This window comes from Biomphalaria glabrata, chromosome 13 (genome assembly GCF_947242115.1).
Source record: "Biomphalaria glabrata chromosome 13, xgBioGlab47.1, whole genome shotgun sequence".
NCBI lineage: Eukaryota > Metazoa > Mollusca > Gastropoda > Planorbidae > Biomphalaria > Biomphalaria glabrata.
The window spans coordinates 23,926,060-23,945,311 of NC_074723.1; the positions used below are offsets into that span (position 1 = coordinate 23,926,060).

General features: G+C 33.1%; 1 protein-coding gene across 2 annotated transcripts in view; it reads right to left on the reverse strand.

Moving 5' to 3' along the window:
• The window catches only part of LOC106079215 (guanine nucleotide-binding protein subunit beta), a 43,064-nt gene that overhangs the window by 4,138 nt on the left and 19,674 nt on the right, over positions 1 to 19,252 (reverse strand). Inside the window, exons 1-8 of one of the 2 annotated variants that reach the window (XM_013240360.2) lie at positions 11,250 to 11,767; positions 4,403 to 4,487; positions 3,888 to 4,033; positions 1,253 to 1,316; positions 887 to 1,116; positions 603 to 732; positions 433 to 504; positions 96 to 312 (exon numbers count right to left, since the gene is read on the reverse strand). In XM_013240360.2, the coding sequence (XP_013095814.1) occupies positions 96 to 312; positions 433 to 504; positions 603 to 732; positions 887 to 1,116; positions 1,253 to 1,316; positions 3,888 to 4,033; positions 4,403 to 4,462 (919 nt within the window). In that variant the 5' untranslated portion in view covers positions 4,463 to 4,487; positions 11,250 to 11,767. Of the gene's footprint in view, positions 1 to 95; positions 313 to 432; positions 505 to 602; positions 733 to 886; positions 1,117 to 1,252; positions 1,317 to 3,887; positions 4,034 to 4,402; positions 4,488 to 11,249; positions 11,768 to 19,252 lie in introns of those variants that run through there. The other variant, XM_013240359.2, reaches the window with a different exon arrangement.

The window sequence follows — 19,252 nt, forward strand, 5'->3', positions numbered from 1 at the left end:
ATTAAACCTGAAATATAAAATGTATCCAAAAAAAACACCTCATGAAATGTTTATAGTGAATGCCTCTAACTACTAATTAGCTAGTTAATACATACCAATGCGTTCCTGCTTGAGCACATCCCAGACATTACAATTGAAATCATCATAACCGCCCAGCAGAAGGCGGCCAGATTTGGAAAAGGCCACACTCGTGATGCCACAGATGATATTATCATGGGAATACATGCCAATCTCTTGGTCAGCACGAATATCAAACAGGCGGCATGTAGCATCATCTGAGCCTGTAGCAAATGCATGCCCATTCGGAAAATACTGTGGGGAAAAGGTTTAAGCAACTGACTATGATGACTGACAAAAAAATTAAAAACAAAAAAATGTAAACTGACCAAAAAGCCTAAAAAAAATAATTTTTATTAATGTTATAGAACTTACAGTAATTGCATTAATATCTGACTCATGGCCTGAAAATGTTTGCTTGCACATCCCGTCTCGTACATCCCACAGCTGATGAGTGAAAATGAAAGTATAAGATTAATATGAAAAAACTAATATTTCAACTTGAGCATACAATTATTTTTTATTGGGTTAAGACTAGCTCTAACCTTAGCTGATGCATCACAAGCCCCTGAAACAAAGGTCCTAAAATCAGGAGATGTCGATAGACTCATAACATCCCCTGTGTGTCCAGTAAAGGAAGTTGTCTGTTGTCCAGTTTCTATATCCCATAAAGCACTGAAATTATTTTAAAAGACATTTTTTTTAAGCATAAATTTTAAAATTGCATGAAAAGGCTATAATTTTAGTTGATTAAATAAAAATATTTTAAAAAATAAATCTAATTTAGAAAAAAATTGTAGGGCTTATATTAGAAGCAATAGTTTCTTACCAACTCATATCTCCTGAACTAGTAACAATTGAGTTATCATCAATGAATCTACAGCAAGACAAATATCCAGTATGTCCTGGAAGCTCCCTACTGACTCGAACATTTCCCTCCCGAGTTTTCAGGCTATAAATTGAACATATGTTGTCTAAACCTCCACAAGCCACAAAGTTGCCACTGGGAGCATAGGCACAAGTCATCACCCAGCTTGAGCGAAGTGGGATGGCATGAACCTGAAAAATTCAACTGCTATATTTAAAATATTTATAAATACAATGACAATTTTTTTTTTAATATTTGAATGTCAAAAAAGAAAATTATAATACTAATAAAAATAAGTTTTTTTAACTGATTACAAAACAAAATCACCTTATTAGTTGTGTAACCATCCCAAACTATAAGTTTGCCATCTTGTGAAGCTGAAACTAAATTCCTAAAAAAAAAGAGAAAAAAAAATTATAAAAACATTACTAATCCATAAATAGTGGAGAAGGGCCTTTAATTGTAATTTCAACTGTATTTTATAGTCTAAACCTCAATTTATCAATCAACCCATTATTTTAAACATGTTTACAGCTAATGCCAATGAAATGAACAGAATTAACTTAGGCTTGTTTCTCTTATTGCAGACATGACTTTTGTCTTATTTGGTGCTTTTATATCAATGCTACAGGAGTTAGGTACAACAAAAAACATATCATAAGATCTACTAGCTTTCCTGTGTTGGAGAATAATTTGTCCTAGAACAACTGGAGTACCGGTAATTAGATAATTATTTGCCAGTGAGATAAATAAATGAATCCCTTTCCTTCTATAAGTAATCTCTAATGTTTCTGGAAAGTCTACATTGTGGGATCCAGTAGCTGCATGGTCAAGTGCTCTACCACTCAGGCTACAAGTTGTACTTCAACCAATAAAACTGAATGAAAATTATTTTAATGTTAAGTAATATAAGGCCAACTTAAGCTTGTTTATTAATTAACACTAACAAACCGGTGTACAGCTTTTTCTACAATATGCCAGTAAACCACTTTTTTCTGTACTTGCCTACTATATGAAAAAAAAATGAGACCAAATCTAAAAATAATCAACATATCCTAATTAAACCACATGTTAAGCTTTGCAAATGGCTGCGCCTTTGTGTTTACCTTGAATTAGTGTGGTTTTACATGAAAATTTGCAATAAACTTTAACTAGCCATATCAAAGGACATAGGGGACAATATGTTTCAGGGGATCAGGGCCAATAGGGTTATAAACCATAAAGAAGTGATGAAGATAATGGAATTAACATTAAATAACCATTAGCAATTTTAAATGTAACATGATAATGTCAATTCAAGTGTTTGGCAGCACAAGCAACAGCTAACAGAAATTTAGTGCTGCTAGCCTAAGGAACTTTCTTTTTTTTTTTTTTGCATTGTAACACACCAGTCTATCTTTAGTTGTCATTGTCTCTCAGCATACATCATTGACTATCCTATACTATGATGTGATATGTCATGTGTTCAAGTACAATGGATGATTTTACAAGTCTTTCAACAAATTAAAATATGAATACTGTAGCATCTCTCAAAGTGTAGCAGCTCTCCTCATACAGCACACAATCACCAAGGCTTAAAACATCACACCACTTCCAAACCAAGGCTTCCTAGCACATTTTATACACCAGCAGAACAGCAACAGAGTGAAAAATCAATCAATACTGGTGGACCTGGTGCCAGCCACCAGGATCAATGCAGCCTCACTGTTACCATGGCAACCAAAACACCAGCCTCCACGCATCCCCTTATCTTATTTAAGAAGGGAGGCAAATCAATGAGACTGCATGATAAGCTATGAACTAACAATCTCAAATAATGAATAACAAATAACATTAGCTGTACTTTCATGTCTGCATTATACTTGAATAAAATGAATTAAGGCTGCCTGTGTTAAGAAATTCAACAGTAGTTTCTTTTTTTTTTTTTTTTTGAATGGGTTGGATAAAGATATAACTTCATAGTTAACTTTAATGCTACAAGTTATATTTTTTTCAATTCAATTTGAACCTAATAAAAATAAGCTCTCCATATTTAAGATATACTATGCCTAAAGAAGGTTTAAGATGTTACTCTTAATAAATGTTTTTTTTTAAATCATTAAAGTTATCAAATTAAGAAAAATCTGGACATGTAGCTAATAATTGAGAATCATGCACAATTCACTAAGAAATGTGGAAAAAAAAAGCTCAAGATCAACCTTCCTAGCATTGAGTTTTGGACTTCAAAATATAAAGAATAGCCAGTAGCAGTAGTAAGAGGGGGGGAAAAAGTCATAAATAACTAGACAAAACTCTGTAGCGTTCAACCTTCTCATGCCCAGAATGTAATGAGCTCCTCTAAGAAAATATTGAAATAAGCCATTTTTATGAATTAACAAAACAGAACCTTCATAATCACTTATCAAATGGTTTTTATTAGACACTTTATGCCCACGAAATAAACAAGACTAAATCATACCTTCTTTGTTATTACCCTCTAATAGTATTTTATTTTAAATTTTTACTTTAATTAAATATTCTTTCAAGAAAAAAGTTTCATTAGTCACTATCAAAAAAGTGGCTTCAGTATTGGCATACTTATGTCAATTTATTTTTAAAACCTCTAGATGTTTCATAAGGAGGACAAAGTTTATTTTGATATCATCTAGTGATTTTCTGTTCTACCCCCACAGCAAAAGCATAATTTTTATACCCCCAAAGCAAAAGCATAATTAGTGTATAAGAATAATACATTTTTTTAAAGAAATAACTCAGTTTAAAATTGATATAACAAACTGGCTTGGCCTGAGATGATGTTTGCCACAAAAAGTTGTGAGTTTGAACCTAGAGATGCCCCTGAACCTCTACCTTTTACTTACTGTGTTAATTTTACAAACTATTTTAAGCTCAAAAAAAAAAAAAAAAAAAAAATAGGAATGTAGAAATAATGCACCAACAAAATTAAAAGAACACAAATATTTACCTAGAATCTGAGGCCCAATGCATCGCATATATTTTTGCAAGATGCCCTCGAAGTGTTCTCCGGGTCCTCATTTGTATTCTTCCAACAGCTTCTACACCACTGCATGCTTGTGCTAAAGTTGTGTCGCCTGCAGCTTTTCTGGCTTCCTAATAGGAGAATTATAATTTTAAAAAATAAATTTAAAAATTGTTTCTAGTCAAATTATTAACTTTAAATTCAAGTTTAATTTTTTTTTTCTAGATTCTATAAAATCATTCATATTACAGGATCATTGCAAAAACAATCTATATATTTTTTCAGATTTAAGAAATAATTAGCTTTCACTAGCAATTTACTTATTTTGTTTGTTTTTTATATTAACATGCATAAATTTCAACTAAAGGAACTCAAACAGTCAATGCTACTTTATTACTGCAATTCAGTTAGCATAATTTGAAATAAAAGATTTTTAAAACTGTAATCGAAGCTTAATTTAAAAAGCAAAAAAGCGATTTTTACATAAGTGCAGTTCTTACTCTAATTTGATTTTTTAACTGTTCTGTTTCCTGCCGCAAAGCTTCTAGATCGTTACTCATTTTGGACAGTCAGTAATTTTACACTCTGTAAATAAAATGCCAACAAAGTTTTTTTATCAGAAAAGTACAAATGATTCATCTGTATTAAGAAAACAGTATTACTTTCGCAACAAAAAAAAAAAGGCAAAAGTACATAGAGCAAAAATTCATAATCAAAAGGGTACAAATGTATACAAGTTGCAATTTATTTCTAGCAATGTTCAATATACTTTTTATTCATTATATATTTTGAATACATGTTAACTACATTTGTACTAGGCATAAAGACTGATTAAAGACTGATTTTGAATTTAATTTCAGAAATCAGAACACTTTATTGTGCAATCAAAGATGCTTGTGCAAGAGTTATGTAAATTATTATGTGCTGAGTTCTTTTATTTTGTTTTTAAGCAGCAAAGACCTTGATTTAGTACTTTAAATTTGTATTATGACCAGATCTACTACACAGTTCTCCTATTCTCAACTAACATGGTACTTGAAGCTCAAATATTGAGCCAGGCAAAACTATTACCACTGACAAGGAGAAAGGGCAAAGGCGAGAAAATAAGAGGGCCTTGGGTTCAATAGCCTTGATTGGCTACCCATTTATGAGAAGGAAAACTCTTAAACCAAACATCCGCTGCCTTGCGGCTATACCCAAACATGGGTAGGGCTTAAGGAGAAAATTAGAAGCTGGTGACCCGAAGGCGCGATTGTGGAACACAGTGCTACAACCTTATGTCACATAATCTTTGTGGACAGGGAGGAACCGCTGTGTTGGCGATATTGTTCCAACCATAAAAAATGCTTATGCTCTACGAGATGAACCATAGTTGTTACAATTGAAAGAGGCTAACTAACAACTAACTCATTCAATTAACAAAAGGCACATACCCTAAAACATTCTTATCATTAATGCCTAAAGTGTTTCACACCGGACCATCAATACAGACCACTAATGTAGTCCAAAATACATTCACACAAAAAAAAACAAAAAAAAACATCCTTAACTAACTTACATAATTATTAAGTTTCCTCAAGTCTCCACATGATAAATAAATATTTAAAAAATATAAATGTTTTACTGACATAAGTATTACATTGGAAATTTGCATCATAAAGATGGATCCCATCAGTTCTTTATATATATATATTTTCAGTTTGTGTTTTGTAACCAATAAAATACAGCAACATAAAAAAAAAAGAGAAAGTGATATGGTGATATGTGGGGGTCTAAACAAAAGCACAAGAAAATGATAGGGGGAGGATTAAGAGTGTTTTGAAATAAATATAGGCAAATTTAACCATGTCAAGGCAAAAAATTTAATATTTTTTGAAACATGGAAGTGTTTAGAAAATTGATCTGCAGTATAAAAAGTGCTCACAAAATTTTCATACAATTTTTGAACGACATAGCTTCTGAAAATTTCCAATTTCTCAACACAGATAAAGACAAATACCTACATATCTATAGTTATCCACTATAGATGGGAACCTAAATAAAAGGGGGGAATTTCTGTTCATAATTATAAAAATATTTTTAAATTTAGTTTCATATTCCAATTTATGTTTGCTTTCAAAGTCGTCAAGTCGTGATCAAATCTTGTGAATTGTTTTAGACTAACCACAACACAAATGATTTTACACACTTTATTATGCATATTATGTCAAGAGTCTAGTAAGACATTAATGCATTAACTCATGATCAGATGTTAAGCTCATAATAAATGGAAAACAAAGCTGACTGTTACAAGTTAATTTTTTTTTAAGTCTGGCTGTAAATGTATTATTACTATGTCTAAATGTAGTTATATTTTTCAAAAAGGTTTTATTTTTATTGTTTAAAGCTGTGATGTCTTAATTATTTTTTCAGGTACCATTTATAAAAATTAATTATAGAAACATCTGTGAGAGCATTCAAACGCTCTGAACATTGGAATAAATGTTTTTCTGTAAATTCCAGTAAGTAAAAACTATTATTAAGACAAATGTGAAAATATGAGATTGGATTAAAGTGATGACAGAATGTCTGACCATTGTCAAAACAAGCAAGTCAAGACCACACAATTTAGCAAGATACACAGGGGTTCTGCTGACAAAAGTACCAGGGAAAAGGAGATGCAGACAGAGGAAGGGAGGATAACATAAGGGATTGACGGGCATGTCTATGGAAGAGACTGTAAACCTGGCAAAAGACAGAGAGGAATGAAGACAGTATTCAGATCATGTGTAGTGCACCAACTGTCCAACAGACCTAAGGATAGTGAAATAGTGAAACTCAACTTACTTAAAAAAGTAAGATTGATTATAAGATCTCTAGATACATTTTTTTTTTACAATTAGCATATAGATATATTTAAACCTGTGAGAAGAATGAAATTGTACACTTAAATCTTTTCATTTAAATGAATACTTTAAAAAAAGAAGGTTCTTAATAAGTTAAAAATGTACACTATGTGTACTCAATTGAGTAAAAAAAAAAAGTGCTTTTCTTCTCTTTATCAGTGATGGGATCAGACTTTGAAAAATTTTAGGAAATTTTGTAACCCCCCCCCCTTTTTTTTTTTCCCTTTTTTTTAACTGGCCTGTTGTGGCGACTTAAAAAAAGATGTTGCTGAATTTTTAAAAATTATTTAGAATCATTTTATTTAATATTAATGTTGTATTACATAATAATTACGCTGCATAGGTTTTACTGCACACATGCACACAAGGCACTATTGTTTGCACATATAGATGAGAGGAGAAAGCTTTTTGCATATGCTTTATATATGGGTCCAGGCAGTCTGAGCATTCTATATTAGATAACTGCTTTATTGGTACTGTGACAACTTCTCTCTCAAACAATTTTAAAGAATAAATGTGTTTGAAAATTAAAACATGCTGGAGTTTTGGAAATACTTCAAAAGTATGAGCTACACTTCTGTTTGTTTCACTGATTATTAAATTTTGTACATGAGAAACTTTTTTATTAAACTTTGTACATGAACTTGATATAGTCTACCAAAAAAGCAATTGAGAGAAAGCTGCTGAATCTCTGCAGAGTTCTTAAGCAAGACAAGCACGAACAACCAGATGAGGAGCAATGCTTAGAGGAAGAGAATATGTTTAGCAATAAAACTGCATATTGAGTCTTCCTTATGTGACTATTTTTCATGCAGATTTCACTGATTATTATTTTGTACAGGAGAAACGGTTTATTAGACTATCAAAAAAGTAATTGAGAGAAAGCTGCTGAATCTCTGCTGAGCTCTTAAGCAAGACAAGCACGAACAACCAGATGAGGAGCAATGCTTAGAGGAAGAGAATGTTAAGCAATAAAACTATATATTGAGGCTTCCTAAATCCTTATGTGACTCTTTTTTATGCTGATACAAGTTGATTACAAGATGTGGATCTCTACCACACTGGGCTTTTAAAGCATTAGTAATGATTAAATATTAGTTAGATATAGAAAAAACTTTCATATATATTTCTCACAATAGATCTAGATCTACTTAAATCTAATAACTTGGATCTACATCTCTAGTGACTCTAGATCCAATATATTATTATTAGATCTATATTCTATCAGACTTATACTCAGTAACTCACTATAATATAGTATAGTCATGTAAAGTAGGCATACATCTATAAATTCTATATAAAATCTATAATAGATCTAGATGTCTAAATCTAATCCCATTTGAACTCATGGAAGTCGGCAGGCAGGGTTCAAATTAGAAAAATCTAGGGGTTATCGTATCAACAGAGTAAGACTTAGGCATAGCCATAGCTGCTAGGCATCATGATTATAAATTATTATCTTTCCTTTACTTCGTCTTACTTCTTGTCCAAACTCTTGAGTGAAGAAGAGATTTATATATAGAGAGAGATATGATGATACTCTTGATACTTTTCTGAACTTTTCAAAAGCTGGCAAGCAGCCATTGAAGTCTAGATGATCTAGATCTAGATAATCTAGATCAAAAGTATTCAAATTAAAGAAACTTGATTTCTTATCTAGAATATATCTATCTAAACTGTTTCAAACCCCTCTTGTCATTCTAGTGTGGACCGAGATGTAGACTTATAAGGCAATACGGTAACACAAGATTTCTTTAAAAATAAAACTTTAACTGGATGTGCGCATGTTCAAAACAAATCAATAATCTTATTTTGCATTCTTCCGAAAATGGAAAAAATAATAAAATCAGATTTTTTTTTTTTTCATAAAAAAAAATTGAACAAAATTCTGACATCCCCCCCCCCACACACACACACACACACAAATGCCGGGAAAATTTCGGATTTTTTTGCTAGAAAATCGGATCAGAAGAAATTTTCGGAATTCCGAAAATTTTCAGAAAATTTCCATCACTGCTTTGTAGAACAAAAGTAAACGTTCAGCAATGACTGGATGTATTTTACAAATAGATACATCTATAAGGTTTAAGGATAATAATAATATCAAGACAATAATAATAGCTTTTAAAACATGTCCACACTTTAGGTTTATATAGCTCCAGTTTTTTTGTTGTTTCATTTTAATATATTTTAAACTAATAAAAGCTTGTTATTATGTAATTTTATTATTTTTTTTATTTTCATATACAAAACCAGTTAAAAACATTTATTAATGAAAAACAAATTTGAAAAGCATTATTATTCATGTAACTCTAACCATATTAAAATAACCAATACATCTTATTTAAAAATGATATTTATAAGAAACTTTTAAATTTGGATCCAAACTACATAATCTAGTTATGTCATTATATTTATTAAATATATATATATAAATATTTGTTTAAAGGATTTATTTCAATCCCATCTTGAACAACATAATATTATGACAAGTTCCACTAGGTATGAGGAAGACTATCATGTAGTTAGTCATCAGTAGAAGAAGAAAACTTTGTGCACACTTTTGAAAGACCGCAAGTAGATTATATTTTACATTTATTAGACAAATATTAAAACTGATTTCACTTAATATCCTTCCTTTTTATCACTATATAGTAGTATAAGACACTAGAATGTATGAAAAAAAAAATTCAAGTTCAGAAGACCAAAGTTACCACTGCACTTAATTTAAGCACAATACAAGGCATAGCAACAGGACGAATAGTGTTTTGAAATTATCTTTTTTATTGAGTATTTTCTAATGTATGATGGGCACACAAACAGATGAAAGCAGCAGGCATGTGCTCACACAAACAGATGAAAGCAGCAGGCATGTGCTCACACAAACAGATGAAAGCAGCAGGTATGTGCTCACACAAACATACACATTCTCAGAATGTGAATTTAGGTTGAATTTTAAAAAAATGCATATACTGGCTTTTTGTTTTCTACTGAAACTATTTAGTTATTTTCTTTAATTTTTTTTTTTTTTATTTTTTTTTTAGTTTAACTGAAAGTTTACTTTTTGACTAGGTTGTTTTAGTCTTTAGTTCTTTTGATTCACAACATACTTTCAACATCTTTTATGTTGAGTCAAAATTTTTGGTGGTAATTGTTTTCTAAAAGTGAAAAATAAATCTACTTTCTTTAATGTAAACAATGAACTTAATATTAGAAGACTTCCATTTGATCAGCCAACAACTATTTCCCCTTGATCCCTTACTGATATTACAATTATAAAAATGCAGGCTAGTAATCAAGTGACCTTAGCTCTAATACAATAAGCTACATTTGCTTACAGCTTACAATACTCTAGGCCTGCAGCTCACACCAGCACTACACAGTATCAGACAAGAGAGATCATTTTGGACACACGTAAGCAACAGTTAATGTTGACCTACTTATCTGTACCACACCAGTGAACACTACACACTCAAAAGGAATAGGGGGAAAAGGTTGACCTTTCTAAACAAAGTAGGAGAAAAGGAGTGGGGGGGGGGGAGAGAGAGAGAGAGAGAGAGAGATAGGCTTCAGGTTAGATTTCAAAAAAAAAAAAAAAGGGGGGGGTGTGTGATGATGGTGTACACGCTTTGATTTTTTTTTCTCAAATATATTCTAGACATGTACATTTTCGATTTCCTTTATAGAAAATAAGATCTCTGACTTTGTGAAAGAGTAAAATATGAAGTTTGGAGTGGATATAAAATCTATATGTATATAAAATGGTCAATTTTTCATTTCTCTCTCTCTCTTTTTTGTTTTTGTTTGTTTGTTCCATTATAAATTTAATAAAGAAAGTCCTAAAAATGGGACATTACGTGATAAATAAGAATATATTGTAAATGTGTACTAGTAAAGCCCGACACTTGAATTGTCTGCAGCGCATGCTAAAATTATCTTTTTCTCCCCAGTCAGTTAAAAAAAAATGAGATCAAGGAAAAGGCGATGGGTGGAATGAGTCATTCCGACCCCTGAAGCCTTGATAACCGGGTAAGATGCGCTGATAAGCAGCAGAATGAGCCGAGTAACAGCTCGCGCACACTCGTCTATCGTACCATTTGCTTAGAATGTTAGGCTCATGTGAACAAGGTTATTTGGGAAGCAGGCTAGCGTGGCGGTGATGAAAACAAGACAATGTTAAATACTTTCAAATAGAATGAATGCAGTGTTGAAACAATAAGCTAGCACACAGAGGAGCAAAATGCACTTCTTAAAATAACATTCCTGAAAGTGTTCTAGTGTATGTGTGTAAGCCTTGCACGAGCTGGTGTCTGAGCTGGTGTCTGCATGCCCGCTCTGCTTGGTAGCTTGTAAGTTGGTAGTAGCCCCGCCCTTAAGAATGACATTGATTTAATTATTATATATGATTCTAATGACGCCTATTTAAGGGGAGGGGACTTCTTGCTATGGCCCATCTACTTACCAACAATAAATAAATTACAGCCTGCTGTCAACAAGCTGATAGAATTTGATTCGTCTTTTAGTCCCAATGAATGAGTTAATACAAGAAACTCACACAAAATGTCGTAAATCCATTTTTAACAAATATATTCATCCATTCAAACACTACTAATTATCACACAGAATATATTGAACTGCCTCGCTGATAATTGGCTTCTCCAAAATGGCGCATTCGTTTTCCATCAGGGTCTACACACAATCAACATTAGAAATAGTAGGGGAAAAAAGCTACATCCTTAAACAAAAAGTTCCATTGTAAGATTGTAGAAAATATATATCCAAGTCTTAGAAAGCTAGTCTACATTTAAGCCACTTTTACTTCCTAGACCAAGCAGTAAGAATAGTAGAGAGACACAAAACAGAATTGATAATGCTCGATCAACTTTTACACAACAACAATGTATGTCAAGTTTAAAACCACCGACTGCTGAAATCTTAGAGCACGCGCAGCATAGAGCGGATGAGCGCTGGTGGCAACGAGACCTTGCCTGACAAAGAAACGGCCTGTCGTCGGTCTGCTTGCACGAGATGGCTATGTATCGGCAATATTACACTGTGTGAGGGAGAGAGGAGCACACATCTAGGAGACGCCAGAGCCGTCACAATCGATTTTTACAATGACGGAAAAAAAATCGATAATGACGTTGAGCCCAGATAAATATATGTGTGTGTATCTGTATTATAAGCGCCAAAGCCCTGCTTTACCCATCATGAATTCTACTTGCGGTGGACGAAAGAATACGAACATTTAACCTGCTATTACTTCGTGTGCCTTGAACCTTTCACTCACGAAACCGAAGCGGTTAAGTTACCAAAAATTAATTTATGTTTTACAAAATAACTAGATTTGATAATCGCATTATAAAAAAAAAGTATACAACCAAGTATTTTCTTTATATCTAAATATGACTTATCCCACTATCAGTAAAGTGCTTTTTAATCTTTAATTAAGAGTTTCAAGCTATCTAAAAAGAAATGTCTACAATTAGTACACAAACAAACAATAATGTTTATTTTCTTATCTTGAAATATACATTTGAGTGTACCAGTGTGTACGTATACAAACTAAATTTACATTCAGATTATTTTAAGTACCATTCAAATAAATGTATACCAGTTCTCTGTATTCATGGAAAAGTTAAATTTATAAACGAGAATTGAATGAGAGACAATAAATAAATCAGAAAAATAGAATTTCAACTTTTACCATTGGCGCCCCAGCTTGTTACAGTTCGGAAGCCAAACGCTTTACCATGCCATCTGCGTTCTGAGAAATTCACTCTCTTGGGGTCTACAACACACTTTTTGTAATAGTAAGAATAACTTTTATTTAAAAAAAAGGGACGATGTGATGGTACCTTACGGTCTATAAAGAAGGAGGCAGCACTGGCCAATTGATTGGAATCCGTAAGGAAAGTGGGCAGGTACAAGCTAACAAGAAAGAGGTCGGCCATCAGTGAAGCTGAGGATACTGGAATGACGATATCAAGCTGAAGAAAGCTGCTATGAACATAGAGGTCTGATTGCGGCATTATGCTCCCCTAGGGGATCAAAGGAATGAGTCCTTAGTGTTTGCATCAATCCTTCTCAATGTTCTTCTCTAAAATACGAAAGTTTCATGGTACACTAACAGGGCTATTGGCCGACACTAAATCTGGATCTAGAATCGAGTCAACGACTTCGACTTCTCAAAGTCACAGTACAATGAGTAGACCTACCTCGAGTACTTTATTACACCTATAACAATATCTTCTGCTTCTACTCCAACTAGTCTAGATCCAGAAGATTTATCAACAGATAGTCCTAGTTACAAGCTCAGTGCATATAGATTTATCGACCTAATAGATCTAGCATAGTTTTCATGCCCATCGTGTTATGAATTGGATAACATATTGACATACTTTTACTCAAAATTAAATGCTGTACATTGGTCTAAAATAAAACTAAATACTGTCAAGAGAAGAAAGCTGATTTGGTTCTCGGTTACATTGTAAGTGTCACAGATCACATTATAGAATTGTGTGTACATTTCTTATTTAAAAGAAATATAAGCCCTCGACATGAGTCTCGGGATTTAATCCTCAAATTTAGACACTTGTCATTCAAGTCAGGATTTACCCAAGGGACTTAATTAGTATGTTTGAAATCTATTGGTTGATTTGAATTTAAACAAAGACATTTTTGAAAAAGAGTTAGCGCCAGAGAATTGGCGGTAGTAAGAAAGTAAAGTCAGTCGATAATATTGAGTCCTTGTAGCTAGTCACGTTTCTAAGAGCTCTGTTTGAAAAGCCTTTGTAATATGCTCATTGATTTGTAATTTGTACATAACTGTACTTACGTTGTATTTGAATAAAGTTCCAGAGTTTTGTTTTATCAAAGAATTGTCAATTGTGATTCTAGATCTTCATTTTTTGTTAACTATTGAATTCAAATAAAATCCCCGGCATCACAACACATCGTGACGTCATACCATCCGAATGTTGTGACATATTTGGCACTCTCCGACTAACAAAAGTTCATGGACAACTTTTAACGAAATTTATTCAAGATCTAGATCTAGGACCAATTTCTAAACTCTTCAAAGGAACTTCATTCTTATTAACGGAGGACAGAATTTCTGTGTTTAACAGGTCAGTTGGTTATCGATAATTCTTTTATAAAGATTTTCGTTAGAGTTACGTCTAACTCACGAAAACTATTATTATATGTAATTGGCAAAAGGAATAAGACCAATATACATAATAACTGGCATTATAAAAAAGACCAGTAAAGCAAATAACTGGCAATATAAAAGACCAGTAAAGCAAATAACTGGCAGTATAAAAAAGACCAGTAAATCAAATAACTGGCGTTATAAAGAAGACCAGATTTAACCAACTGTTAAACCAGTAAAAAGTACATCGGCTCAATAGATCTATATTATTATTATATCTGAGATAAAGCCAAAATCCAGATATTGAACATTTTGCTCCAATACAAGAAACTAACAAAAAAATTAAATATGGCTTCCAGTTCTAGAACACAACGATTCTTCGAATTAATAGAATTTGCCAAAGAAAAGCAAATTTCAAAGCCAGACCAGTGGGCAGAGAAACAAGAAGAGAAAGAATATCAAGAACAAGAATCTGAAAAACGCATGCAATTAGAAGAAAAAAAATTGCAAGAAGCCGAGAAACAAAGGCAAGAAGCCGAGAAACAAAGGCAACACGAAAAAGAAAAAATGGAATTCGAAAGGCAAAATAAAGAAAGCATTCCAATTCAAGGTCACTCAAGTATGTTTGACAAATACAGATTAATGAACAAAATATCGGCTTTCAACGAAAACATTGACAATATGGACTCGTATCTCATAAGATTTGAAGAAATAGCTACAACATCCGGTCTACCTGAAGCACATTGGTCGAGCTCACTCCTTACCCTCTTGACTGGCAAAGCTGTCAACATTTGCTCACAACTGTCCATCAATGAACGCAGCACTTACTCTGATATCAAGGAAGCTCTACTGCGCCAATACGGAGCAACTTCAGCCAACTATAGAAAGAAATTCTATAATGAAAGGCCACAGCAAAATGATGATCCTCAAATTTTTGTAGCTAATATGTCAATGTGGTTTGATAGATGGGTATCCATGGCAAAAATAGAAGAAAGTTACCAAGCTCTTCGTCAACATATTATTATCGACAACATCACCCATGCTCACTCAGAAGATATTCAATCCTACATTATAGAGAGAAATCCTACTGATATACAGACATTAACCAAGATCATCAGACAATATAAAGCAGCCTATCCAAACAAGTCAGTCAAACCATCTGTTGAAGAAAATTTTGTCTGCTTTGCTCAAGACAAAAATGCAAGATATAAGTCAGATGACAAAGTCAAATGCAACAAATGTCATAAACTAGGGCATTTCACGTCTCAATGCCGCAGCAGAACCACAGAATGTTCATTTTGCCATAAAAAAGGTCACCAAACTCATGAATGTTGGAAAAAACAGGCAGTCTCCAAAAATCAAAATTTTGATAGACCCACATCACCAACTCAAAGATACAGCAATAGAGAGCAATACAATCTCAACAAAGCACCTAGAAATAATAAACCAGATAACAACAAACCTCGCTACAGAAGTCATTCACAGGACTCCAGACCACAATATATGCCAAACAGAAGCTCATATAACAGAAGCTATTACAATGAGCACTCAACTATGACAGTCATTGCAAAGTCCAATGGTCTCAAATTTTATCCAGGCTTTGTAGGAGACAAGAAGGTGGAAGTTCTTCGTGACACCGGAAGCACGTCCACATTAGTACATGAACGCTTCGTACACGCAAACCGTTTCACAGGCAACCACGTCCAAGTCACTGCATTCAACGGAACTGTCAGCAAGTTACCTGAAGCCATCATTTATGTTACTACACCATTCTTCAGTGGTCAAACAAAAGCATTAGTAACACCCAATCTACCAGTGGACCTAATCATTGGAAACATAGAAGGAGTTAAAGAATGCACTCCTCAAGAACTTGCTGAATGTACAAATGCCATAGAGCAAGGTCAAAAATGTTTAGCAGTAATGACAAGATCCATGTCCAGACAACAAGAACATTTGGCACCTGAACAAGTTAGCCAAAATAATCACATGGCTACCTCAGTTACTCAAGTTGTGCAGAATGCAACAGAACCAGTTACTAGTCCAGTAGCCAGCAACAATCAAGAACATTCAACATGGACACCCCCAATTACATCAAGCCCATCCCTACCGGTCATAAGTCCACCTCCAATTCCCGAATATCCATTGTTGAACTTTGAAGAACAAGACGACATGCCCAGAGTCTCCAACAATGATACAAGAACTCTAACTGGTCAAACTGAAGTCAATCAAGACAAGTCTCATGAACCAGAATCAGAAGCAGATAACAAAGAAATTTTTATTCAATCAACTTTGGCTATACCAGACAAAAGAAAAACTATGCAATCTGACTCTATCACTCATACAAGTATTCCTCATTTGAAAGAATATGAGTCAACTAACGAAGCCATTACAACCAAGAACATTGAAAGTCAAAGAATATTACATGAACACATGAAGTCAAGATATTTTGCTCAAGGAGATCAAGTCAATTTACTGTTACCAGATAGGAGTAACAAGCTGTTCTACAAATGGCAAGGTCCATTTACCATCACCAGAAAGATTTCCAACCTGCTTTATGAAATCAATGTCAACAAGGTTACCAGAGTATTTCATGTTCATATGTTTGAACATTACCATGAAACAGATAATGAAGACATCAAAGCAGAAGTTGAACATTTTACAAGATTAGCAACTATTCCTGAGGAAGAAGAAGAAACATCATCAACACCCATTCCTGAGATAGATGTTTCATTACCAGCATCAAATCAAATTGACATTCCAAAGGTCATCACTTTGGATGATATATCATCAAATCAAATTGACATTCCCAAGGTCATCACTCTGAATGACATAGCACTACAAACAGTGAAGAACATTAAAGTGTTTCCAGACCATGCAGATTTCTTTACCAGTGTTTCTGAAACATTTCCAGTACTGCAATTTGAAAACAACCCAGAGAGCAACAACATTGACAACACCAAGTTTCATCCTTCGTCCACTCAAGGGGCAACTTTTCTTCAGAAAGGAACAAATGAACTTCTTCAACATTGCTGTATTGACCGATTGAACTCAGACATGTTCAGTCATTGCTCTATTGAACATTCTAATGCAAAGCATTCTGCTACCATTGTTCTACAGCGTCAAAGTTCATCAACCAGAAAATTGAGTTTTGATTTCGGACAGTTCTTATTTTCACCAAACTTAAACGCGGTTCAATCAGACATTATCTGTGAGATCATTATGACATGGAGACAACAGCTTCATAAACTGAAAGACCTTTTCTTCAAGTTTAGAAAACGCACATGCACATCCATGTCGGCAATTCAGAAAGGTTCCGAACTTTACATTTCTACTCTACATATGTACTATAGCATATTTAGTGCCACTTGATCCATTATCATTCATACTCGTCAAGGAAGAACAGTATTCAGTTGTACTTAATCAATTAATTTGTCTACTCATTTTCCACAGGTATTCTATATCAGATGTTACATTTATTTTAGCACCAAGCAACCCACTGAGGAAGGTCACTCATTCAAGATACTTTTTAATTATGTTTCAGCATCTTTACATATGACATGCATCAGAAATTTTAATTTTTAAATCATGAGCATTTTATTTCAGGTATATTATTATTGCATATATCCTATTATGATAGTACAGATACATGACAGACAATTGGAATTTTTCATGTTGAGATTTATATCACATTGAGTATTATTTTCTCAGAAGATTGTCATGTACTATCACAATTATTTTTCTATGTCAATTTTTCATATGCAATATATTTTTTCCATGTACACATTTTCACAAATGAGTTATAATGTCATACTTTAATTTCATCATGAAGCTTCATAACTTATTCAATTCAAGATTTATGCTTTGTACAACTTTTGATATTGTTCATGACAAGCATTGTCTCATTTTCATAACCACTTGTATAGTGAAACAGGTGTTCAAAGTCATCAATAATTTTATTCACTGCATTTACATTTTTTATCTCCAAGTTGACTTTATTTTGTCATATGTTACCTCAACCATTTTTCTATAATTTCATGTATGGTATTTTGTGTATATTTAAATAATTTTTATACATATGAGCATTTCTATTACCATACAAATGCTAAATGGAGAGGGGGGTAATATGTCACAGATCACATTATAGAATTGTGTGTACATTTCTTATTTAAAAGAAATATAAGCCCTCGACATGAGTCTCGGGATTTAATCCTCAAATTTAGACACTTGTCATTCAAGTCAGGATTTACCCAAGGGACTTAATTAGTATGTTTGAAATCTATTGGTTGATTTGAATTTAAACAAAGACATTTTTGAAAAAGAGTTAGCGCCAGAGAATTGGCGGTAGTAAGAAAGTAAAGTCAGTCGATAATATTGAGTCCTTGTAGCTAGTCACGTTTCTAAGAGCTCTGTTTGAAAAGCCTTTGTAATATGCTCATTGATTTGTAATTTGTACATAACTGTACTTACGTTGTATTTGAATAAAGTTCCAGAGTTTTGTTTTATCAAAGAATTGTCAATTGTGATTCTAGATCTTCATTTTTTGTTAACTATTGAATTCAAATAAAATCCCCGGCATCACAACACATCGTGACGTCATACCATCCGAATGTTGTGACAGTAAGATATGACTCACTTTCATAAGTTTTCCTTCAAGGTCAGTGGAGGGAGCACGAAGGAAAAAAGCACACCCACAACAAAAGTCAATGCCTACTTGTTGTAAACAAGACACTTTGTGAATACAGATCAAAGAAATGCTCTTTCAATTTGCCATAACTAGCAAATAAAGGGTGTCGCTGCCATGGATACGCCTCCTCTAGGGTTCGAGCAGCTGTGTTTAAAGACACAATGTTCTTCCAGATTTTGTGAAGTTCAAAATTAAACCTTTTTGTATCGAATTGTTTGGCGACGATTTACATGCTAAACGTAAAATGTACACTATGGAGCGCAAAAAGATAATGACGCATTTCACCTTCAATGGATAAATCTCCTAAACCTTTTTTTTTTTTGTACATAAAGATGGATTAGAAATTGGAGTACTTGAATCTGTTATTGTATTTATTGAAAAAGAGAGTGGTAAGGTCTACATTTTCAACATCTTAAGGCTTCAAATGTAATTACTATTAGTCATTATACATTTAAAATTTTGACAAGGTGCATATTATGAACCAAAAACAAATGTAAATCAACAATACCAAAACTACAGATCCTAATGATTCCTATGCTGCAAGAGGTCATTAAAATGATATTAACTAAAACTTTATGCTTTTTAAAATCACATTTTTGTATATATTCTCAAAATATTAATTATCAAC